This window comes from Etheostoma cragini, chromosome 20, assembly GCF_013103735.1.
Source record: "Etheostoma cragini isolate CJK2018 chromosome 20, CSU_Ecrag_1.0, whole genome shotgun sequence".
In the NCBI taxonomy this organism is placed as follows: Eukaryota; Metazoa; Chordata; class Actinopteri; order Perciformes; family Percidae; genus Etheostoma; species Etheostoma cragini.
The window spans coordinates 11389567-11399540 of NC_048426.1; the positions used below are offsets into that span (position 1 = coordinate 11389567).

Sequence of the window (9974 nt, forward strand, 5' to 3'; positions counted from 1 at the left end):
TCTACTCACACACACACGCGCGCACACACACACACGCGTGCATGCAGGAAAGCCATGCACACACACATATATATATATGTGAAAGGAGCGGCTTGCTGCAGGTGAAAGTGAGGCCATCTCCTGTGGGAAAGAGTTGTCAGGCGATATAAAACAAAAAGATAAGACGGAGCGCAGATGCATGAGCACTCCTTTAAGAACAGGCTCTTTGGTGCGCCCAAGCAATTGACCCCTCACCCTGACCTTAGTGCGACGAGGGAGATGGACGAGGCAGAAGAGAGCTGAGAGGGAGGCAAGGAGGGGCAACAACACATGATAAATGAGAGGGATGTGGAAGAAAAGGTGATTAGCAGGTGCAGGGGAAGTTTCAGAAGCAGGACAAAAAAAAAAGAGAGGGTAAAGAAGGAGAAGGCTGTATTTTGGGATTTTTAAAGTATCCTTCAGTGCTGGGTCATTGAAACACAAACAGTGGAAATCAAATGAAATTAGCATATGATGTAACTGACTAACACTAGATGCATGTCTGGCTTGTTACTAATGATTCATGTAACTATATCATTTGGAAGCATTTTTGCAAGTTTAGGATTTGCAATTAGTCACTTTACTTTGCTGAGGTGCTCTGTGTCTTCAGTACGTGCAGCTCACACCTGCCTTTTTAAAATTCAGAGACTGGAACTGGGTTGCCAGCTAATTTATTTCCAATTTGTATTTTGTTGACATTGATCTTGCTAACATCATAGCTGGTATTTATTTGTTCATTAGCCTGTGGCTGGTAATATTCGTTTCAACTTTAATTTCTCTGAGAACAAAATCTTGAAAGATGTGAAACTTAGTGGAGTCAAAGCCCGGCACGCAACGCACCACAGAAATAAAACTAACATCTGTTATACAGGCCCAACAAGACAAATGGCTGACATGTTTTATCACTGCTGTAGGCTTTACCCATCCATCTGTAGCCACATCCAACTCTACCTAGTGAAGTGATACTATAAAAGGATGCCAGTGAGAGAGGCTTTCATATAGAAGTATCTGCAGAGAGCAATACACCAAGTTACTTTCCCACTATCTCTTCTCCATCTGCCACCCACTGCACACACTCACAGACGTACACAGTGCCAACTTTATAACTATAACCTGAGAACCGTTGATTGGTCAGTGTTAATTTGTGTTTTTTCATTGTAAGCGTGCTAAGGTCTGCACGCCAATGTGATTGCACACCTGAGCACTGTAACAGTGCAGCGGTGTTTGTTGTCTATGTGAGTGCGGGGGTGATACAATCCATCAGGGAAGCTGAGGAGTGTTTCTTCCGTTCTTGCTCGTCGTTCCCCAGCCTCATTAGAACCCATTCAGTCAATCAAGCATGAATTCCTAACACAATAACATGCAAAGTGCTTTGTCTGGGTGTAATTGGCCTTGCCAGAGCTGTTTTTCTTAAACGGTTAGCGTCACTTGCCTCTCTCAGACTGCAGCCAGGAGCCTTGTCTAAGAAATGCAGCTGGCTAGAGGAGGATGGAGCGATGAAATGAGGAAAAGAAAAAGGGATCAAGATAAGGAAGGAAGGGTTTAAAAGAGCAAGATGGAGGTGCGAGTATTGGCCTCCTCTCTGGGTTAATTTTTAAAAAATGTGTGTGTGTGTGTGTGTGTGTGTGTGTGTGTGTGTGTGTGCGTGCGCATCAGCACTGAGTGCGGTCATCCAGAACGCCTGTCTGTCACAATCACACGTGTTCTTCATTACCATGACAAACCAGTTGACATCCCATTTCCCTCTTATGCACACACACATAAACACACCACACATGCAAGTAGCTGCACACATGCACACACACACACACACACAGGAAGGCATAATGAGAGATGGATAACAAATGGGCGCAGAAACGTGGCCCAGTCTGTATCCCCGCAGGAGAGAGACTGTTTATTCGCTATGATGGGTGACACGGCTGACTGACACTTTCCTCCATACCAACCCAACAGCCAATCTACTGAAATTGTGTGGTGGCATTGTTGATTAAGCAGACATTCACTGTACGGTGTGGGCGTTGTGATGGAATAATGGTTTTACTGGAGCTGGGAAAATGCAGTCTGTGTATGTGTTGACATATGGATGTTCGTATGTACTGTATGTGTTACATGTGCATTTCAAGGACATGTGACTGTAAGAATCAAATGAGTACATTTGACTTTGAACCAGAGCTTTGTAGGACTCAAGCCAGGCTGAGACCTCAAACTGCTGAGATAGTCATCAGCAGTCAAGTACTGCCATCTAGTGACATTAAAAATAACTTCTTCTAACACAGAAATACAGTCTAACATGATCAACTGCTTTAAATATAGAGTCACATTTATTGTTAAACTGAGCTTGAGGTGTAGATTCAGCTAAAAGCTGAACTTTCAATAATCCTTAATTACTGAGGCAGTTTTAAATGGACACAGCACAATCAATGTTTCCTTAAAAAATAACATGAATTTATCATTCTGCCGTGGTTACTGTCTCTTCCTCGCTTTTCGCTGCATCTCTCAGCTTCCCTCAGATCAATAGCTTTGTTTGTTCCAGCAACACCTCACAGTGTTTTCACTTGTCCCTACCTGCAGGATGCGAATTAGACGTCCTATCCTGTGCAGTGGTTATGCTGTGCATCAAAAAAGCCAAATTAAATTGCCTAATTGGTTTCCTTGGGAAGGGTAAAACAGATTTGAATTGATTACCAGTAATGGTCTTTTGTGGAGCCACATTGGCTTCTGTTGTTTGAGGAGGATTTAGCAAAACCAATTAATTTGCCTCACCTCTTAGGCGCCCTCCCTCTGTTTCCCTTTGTTTCTGTCTGGGAGCTTTTTCATCTTTGCTTTTTCCACGTTCTAATGCCATCCTTCATACTCCCAAAAATAAAAGGGATGACGATAGCGTCACAGGATAGCAATCATTCAGGCCTAATTGGCTGAATACTGTCACATTTCATTGCTGATAAAATGTTTTTTTTCCCCAGGTCTACTGTTACGAGACTGGCCTGACAAAAGATAATTTAAATCTCTCTTTCAATTACATTGCCTGTTTGCTTCCACACAGCAGCTCTCCCTGCTGCCGCTTGCTTCAGCCAAGGGAGGAAAAAGTAAGATGTCAAGTTCACATTTTGTCACACAAGCTGATTAAATCCCCTAATATGCCCCCCTCCTCCCCCTGTATCCCTGCTTCAGTGTTTCACCTCCCACCACCTCCTATTAAAAATATTATCACAACCAGACCTGATGTGACATTTAGAATGGGAAAATTACAATCACTTAATGTGATTTCATTAATTGGATTGGGGAAACTATTGTGTATGATTAAAACAGATGTCATCTACCTCAGGGGAAAAAAAAACACTCATGTTCTCACTAATGACTTTCATAAGCAAGGTCATCTTTTTCCTGCAAACTGTAAAATATTCAAAACCAGATCAAGAAGTCAGCATCATCTGTAACTGTCTTGTGACTGAAGCAAAGTCAGGTTGGTGTACTGAACTGTTTCAGCTTCATTGCATGCAGTAAAATGAAAGGCAGTTAGGCTGAATAACCCATGACAAATTAACAAAGTAATTTCAAGCATTGTACATTTATTTATAGCCGACTTCATGGATTACAGATGAGAGAAGTACCCTTCCACCGCCTAAGGTTGAAGAGAGATGTAACAATAATGGCTTAAGTACTGCTGTTTAGTAGGATTACACGCAACACCCTTAAGCACTGTTACTGTTGAAAGAAGGATTTCATCATGGTGTTACTTTACACACATCTCTGATGAATCCAAGTTTATTAACACATAAAAATGTATTAACCAAGGTTGGGCACCAATCTGACCTTAATTGGTGAAGTTAATTAGTGTTATCTAAAAGGTCAATAGGATGTTATGCACCTGAGCAGCAGAGGGGGGGAGAGACCCAAAACTAAGTTATATTGCCACGGTATAGTTTATACAAAAAACATAAAAACAGGGAGGCAAGCTTATTAAAATCATCACGTCTACTTAAATCTTTAATTGAATGCACAAGTTGGGGACCGGGAGGTGAGGATGCAGGTCTTAGATTAGCTAATAACTTAGAAAAAAGTTATTAGCCAAAAGATGCAAAGTAAGACTTGAATATTAGTTAAAACAGGCCCTAATAGAGTCTACAAAACTCAATGCAAAATACAGCAAACTGAACTGCAAGAAAACACAATGTTGGCTGGCCGAACGACCCCAAGAGGTGGCCAAAATACAGTAACTAAAACAATATTAACACTCAAAACAAAGTCAATGTTAAATATGAATAAAACATGCACACTTAACTTCAAAATATACTAACGTGCAGTATATAACTCTAACTGGACAGGAATCAGATTGAAAAAAAGGTCAAAATATAGTTGGTCGGGCTTGACATCACTCTGCCATCACAAGAAAGGCTAAGAAATTGTGGTTGTATTTAGTTGTCTGACTAATATTGTGTTGTGTTCTTGCTTGTGAGTTATTCTTACACATTACAATCTCACACGATAAATAATTTTAGTATTCCATTAGTGGTTTGAAAGGTTAAAGGTAAGGACAAAATGTATTTCTGCCATTTCTCCTCTTCTGCAGTGTCTTAATCACGGTTTATGCGGAAACCTATTATTAAGGATTGGGTGGCTCAAGTGTCACGATGGGAAGATGTGACAGAAGGAGAGGCTGATCTTGAAAGCAAAAGATTGTCTGTCTGTAAAATATATTGAAGGTAATAGAAGTCAAAATCCATCCAGCTGCAGAATTTCTGTAATTCCCTTTTTTTTTTTTTTTTAACGACATCAAAAAAGGAGATCAAACCACAAAAGAGCATAATTTCTTAATGTCTTTGGCTCTGTCATCATGTTTCTCTATGTGTTCACATTTACTGCCCAGATCTCCTTTTACTTTTACCTCTTCCTTTTCTCTGGATGCATCCCCACCTGAATCAAGATAATACATTTTACAAACCGCAGAATGCTTAAAAAAATAAAAAATAAAACAAAATTGCATCCGTGAAGATAAAGCAAGTAAATGCTATCCAATCAAACGAAAAGTACAAAGGTTCCAGAAGAAAAACAAAACTAAGAGGAGATGTTCCTTTTACCAAAATTAATTTCCACTTCTGAAACCCCCTGCCCTCAGGATTTTATCTCTGGCCTGAGGTTTGCAAGCAGCCAGAATCAGAAGCAGCATCTGGGTCCAAACAGTCTTTTTGAACAACAAACACAGTTGTTCTCAGTTAATCATTTATTTCCGTCAAAACTGATATAAGCAATGAATCCAGATATGACATGTAGCCCCAAGATATGAGGATAAAATCTGCTTTCAGAAAGGTTTTTTTTTTCTAAACGTTCAACTTGTCTACAAATAAAAGTCTCAGTCAACTTGATGTGAAACCTATGACCAAAGCAAATATATTTATAGTGTAAAAAATAGCACACAATGTATTGTTAAATACATCTGATTTAAGGGGAAACTGTTTGGAAGATGCAAGAAAATGTAGCTACTGCATGTACACTAGGAATCTTAAGGCAGTTACTTATACATGTAAAGTTAGATGGAGCACATACTTATCATCTCTCATCTTTGAGAAATAAAAATGCACAGTTCAGATCGTGATCAATTGAAAAGGTTTAGATAATTTCCTGTCACAACGTATGCTGTTTTTGACTTTGATGTCTTTGTTGTGAAAAGCAATGAATTACTAGATTCAGATGCAAGAAGCATACGTACTGGCCTTGAGCACCAACTAATCTAAAACTCTATGTAAATCATTGATAGACCCCTACATGCCCTTGAAAATAGAATAAAGTCTGCCACAGTCAAATGACAAATCAGCAACTGTAAAACCTGAGCTAATTAATTGAAAGCGATCTCTTCCTAAAGCTGGCCAAAATCTAGCATCTAGCAGCTCCTTGGGGCTGTAAGAGGCTAAACGCTAATGTCAGCTTGTTGACCTGTAGACAATGACAATGTTAACACACTGATGTTTAGCAGGTTATGTTACCACGTTTACCATCTTAAGTAAGCATATTAGCATGCTAACATTTGCTGATTACCGAACAAAAGGTAAAGCTGCGGCTAAAACCAAAGTTAAAATTCTAAAGCAACCTGATGATGACTCTAGATTTTTGGCAATAATCAAGGTTTTTACAAGTTGTCTTACAGGGGAAAGGAATATCTGCAATTTTTTGTCAAACCAGTAATAATAAGTCAAATGTATGCCAACCCTGTTGATTTACCTTTGACTTTGTCATGAAAATAAATCAGGTGATGTTTTGGCACATGCGTGCTACAGCACGATTTCATGGATGACAGTTCACACACACACAAAAAATGCCAACCATGGTGGGACTACAGCAAAAGTCAGGTCATTGTTAAAGCCATGGCTAACTCAAGCACCAAAATTGGCACATGTATAGCTCAATGTATTTAGAAGAGATATGGATATTGGGCCACTGCAGATTGGCATTATCATAACCGTTGCAGCCATTTTCCAAAATGTAATTACTTGCACAGGACACTTTGGTAGATCGGGTCAACTAGACATGTCTTTAAACATCTTCCTCTGGGGATTATGAATGTCTGCACTCAACTTTATGGCACCATTGTACAGTTGCTGAGATATTTCAGTCTGGACCAAAGTGGTGGATTGAACTTTAGACAGACATTTCCTTCTCTAGAGCTCCAAAATGCACATCGACACAGTCCATATAATAGAATAATGGACAATGAAAAGCAACAAAATCATATACACAAATGTTTATTTTTTTATCTCTCAATGTAAAACAATTTATTTCTATATTTACAATCTTCATAAAAATGTTTTTCTATGAAAAGTGCAGACAGACTCTGGTCCCTACTTACATCCATGGAAAAACAAAAGAACATGTTGTTCCATAACTTTTTCTTTATGAAATTACAGTAAATTATTTCACTTTTCTCCTCCATGAGAAAAAACCTGGACCTGAAAATCCAATAAACAAGAACAACAAACAGTTATTGGACAATAAATTGCAAACATACACATTATTTCAGGTACATCTGTGCAGACTTTAACTTGTTTAAATAGCATTTTGGATTCAGAAGAATATTTGGTTAGAAGGGAAGGAAGTTTCCTCTCACCTGCTCAGACCAGGGGGTAGCTGGCGGCAGTAGCAATGCCACACTGGTTGTTTTTGTTCCTGGTCATCATGATGTATCCCTTGTCTCCCCATTCTAGACCCCAGCTACAGAAACACACACAATACCAACAATATTCAGCGGCTCTATGTAAAGTCCTAGTTACAATATTAGCAACAACACTATGTAGAGACATAATGATCTGATAGAGGTCAAATTAATAGCGGCAAATCATAGTAATGGGGAAGGTTAATAGAACATAACTTCATTTAGGCATTTATAAATATCCTTACTTACCTCAATGCTGCTGTCTGTGACAACAGCAAATGTCTGTCTCCAGTGTTAGCAGAGCAGTCGATCATTTCAAATATTAGCAACAGATTTGGGTGTTTACCTGTTCTTGACCAGCCAGTAGTCATGTCCGTTGTCACTGCCGTAACCCACAGCCAATACACCATGGTCCAACTCTGAGCTGCTACACTCTGACTCATCATACACTCCTAGAAACACACAAACACACATAAGACACATTGATAGGTTAGAAAAAGAAGATGAGATTCCATTTCTTCTTGTTTGATAAGAATATTTTCTGGCAGCCAGGACAGTGTTTAAAACTGTTTACCTGATTGGTACAGCTGGAAGGACACATGAGAAGCATCAATGGCCACAGACACAGGTCCAACAGTGGCCACAGCCTGCTTTAGGTCACCTTCATTGCCTTGTTCCACATCAACATAGCCTGTGCATGTGGCACCAATGGTGTCAGGGTTGTAACGGCACTGCCCATCCTAATCCAGAGAAAATATTTTACAATCACCAACATTTTTACCATACGATGGTAACCAACACATTAAGAAAGTTGTCATTAGGTTTACATCAGAGAACAACATTTTTCAAGTATTACATTCTCAAAATTTAGTTTCAAGGTTTTGGGCCACTTTACACTTTGTCCACAGGATGACAGTGTTGTGCATCTCTTACACGGACGGACATCATGTTTTTGTAACACTGTCAGAATGAGTTGTTCTGGATCTCCAACTCTGCTTTATCAACCAAACTGCTTTATGTTTACCTCAGCCTCATATGGGTAGGAGTCCTCGGTGTCTATCCCTCCGTTGGCTTTGATGTACTGAAAGGCGTAGTCCATCAGGCCTCCCATGCAACCCATGTTTCCATAGTCGCCAGAACAGTCAACCAGCTGCTGCTCGCTCAGAGACACCAACTTCCCTGTCTTCCTGAAGGTCTGACCCTCCAGAGAGCCAGTCTATAAAAGATATGAGTTAAATTAAAATCAGTTGTTGTGTAAAGTCTCTGCATTACTAAAAGAAAGGACAACAGTATATTGTGACATACTGTGCTGAAGGCCCAGCAGGAGCCACACTGCTTCTGATCCTTAACATCAGTGACGTATCCCTTCTCCCTCCAGTCAACATTGTTGGGCAGATCAGCTACTTCAGATAAACGAAGGAAAGTAGAGCCGTGGCGAGGCATGGAAGCGTTGAAGGAGCCAAGGCAGCCCTGGGATATCAGGCGTTTGTACTCCTCATTTGCCTGGTTAAAAGGGACAAAAGTGTCATGTAATTGTGTTGTTGTTTTTTTCATCCCAAATGTCTTTCACTGCATCCTCACAAGCTGATGGTGAAAGTTAAAAGCTACATGATGGCAGAAACCACATTTCTGTTTTTCCAAACATACCATGTCAGCAAAGTACGTCATGCCGAGTCGGTAGGACTTGAAACCCTGATCAGCTAAGATGTTGTGCACCAGCACCAGTCTGCGGTTGCTGAGCCAGATTTCCTTGCGTTGAGCCTCCTCTGCCGGAGAGTTGTAGGACCTTCCTGCCAATCAGAAAAGGAAATCATCCTTGGTAAATTATGAAGAGATTTACTTTGATTAGCTCACAAACAGAATGTAAGCTTCTAAGCATGGAGGCAAATTACAAATCCCTTTACTTTAGATCTTTACATGTTGTCTGAACACTCACGCTTCAAACGTAAGCTTCACTTGCATTATTTCCACAGAAAGCCGAACAAGATCTATAGAATTTGACGACAGACGACAACACAAGAATACAGTCTGATAAGGTTGTCTCACCAAACTTGAGTTTCCAAGCATGGAACTCCAGGTCTTCCAGAGAGATACTGGCACAGCTGGCCACGGCCAGAGCAGCAGCAGCAACCAGCAACAGCTTCATCCTGAATGACACAAGCAGAGAACACACAGAGATCCCTTGTGACTTTCAGGAAACCACACAGGTTGAACTCTTTGACTTTGACGTCAAATGCACGCTACCACTGTTTCATATTTATTTCCCAGTTCCTTTGAATCTCGTCTTTCATCTCTCCCTACATGTCTTTCTTATCTTGATGAGTCTCTGTTCTTTGCCTCAATGCACCTGCAGTACAGGAAGTGCGTGCTTGTCTGTCTGTTCGTGTCATGTTATGTCTCTTGTAGCTGCTTACCTGTCTCTATGTTGGTGTGTGTGGTGAAGTTTGAGGTACAACCACCTGTATCTGATGCAGGTTTGTGTTAGAGAGAGGTTCTTATATAGCTGACTAAAGTCATGACTTGCAGTGTGTCCAGTCAGGTGGTTGTCAACTGCTCATAATGTGGCAGAGAAAAGAAAGAGGGAGTCAATCATTGAAATAGGGAATGGGTGAGTCATACATTATAAGGAGCTTGATGTGATCCTTTTGAGAAACATGAAAATCAGGGTCATGAATAAAAAAAGGATTTTCCTGTGAGCACATGAGCCATTTTAACAGTTTGTTGTTGGGGAATTGTGCAGTTACATAATAAAGAAACACAGCCTGTTTGTATGATGCCTTCATGTGAAAAAACACTGTGGGATTTTTTTTCC

The 9974-nt window shown here is 40.3% G+C and overlaps 1 protein-coding gene across 2 annotated transcripts; it reads right to left on the minus strand.

The window, feature by feature from the left end:
• Positions 1 to 6781: 6781 nt before the first annotated feature.
• Positions 6782 to 9720, minus strand: ctsl.1 (cathepsin L.1). 2 transcript variants are annotated; one of them, XM_034859044.1, is made up of 9 exons: positions 9577 to 9720; positions 9209 to 9313; positions 8810 to 8952; positions 8468 to 8665; positions 8187 to 8378; positions 7737 to 7902; positions 7509 to 7614; positions 7118 to 7221; positions 6782 to 6959 (listed from the first exon to the last, which is right to left on the minus strand). In XM_034859044.1, exons 2-8 carry the CDS (start codon positions 9306 to 9308, stop codon positions 7122 to 7124), a joined length of 1005 nt encoding a protein of 334 aa, XP_034714935.1. In that variant the 5' UTR covers positions 9309 to 9313; positions 9577 to 9720; the 3' UTR covers positions 6782 to 6959; positions 7118 to 7121. The 2 variants fall into 2 exon arrangements, with proteins under 2 accessions (XP_034714935.1, XP_034714936.1); XM_034859045.1 differs by having other exon boundaries at positions 9209 to 9309; positions 9577 to 9688.
• Between the last annotated feature and the right edge of the window lie 254 nt (positions 9721 to 9974).

What these genes read in the sequence shown, in the direction of transcription:
- ctsl.1 (XM_034859044.1), bottom strand. Translation starts at nt 9,308, where the DNA reads ATGAAGCTGTTGCTGGTTGCTGCTGCTGCTCTGGCCGTGGCCAGCTGT. An exon ending in CCTGCTGGGCCTTCAGCACA is followed by an intron (nt 8,379 to 8,467) that starts GTATGTCACAAT and finishes TATCTTTTATAG; the next exon opens with ACTGGCTCTCTGGAGGGTCA. An exon ending in CTTCCAGCTGTACCAATCAG is followed by an intron (nt 7,615 to 7,736) that starts GTAAACAGTTTT and finishes GTGTGTTTCTAG; the next exon opens with GAGTGTATGATGAGTCAGAG.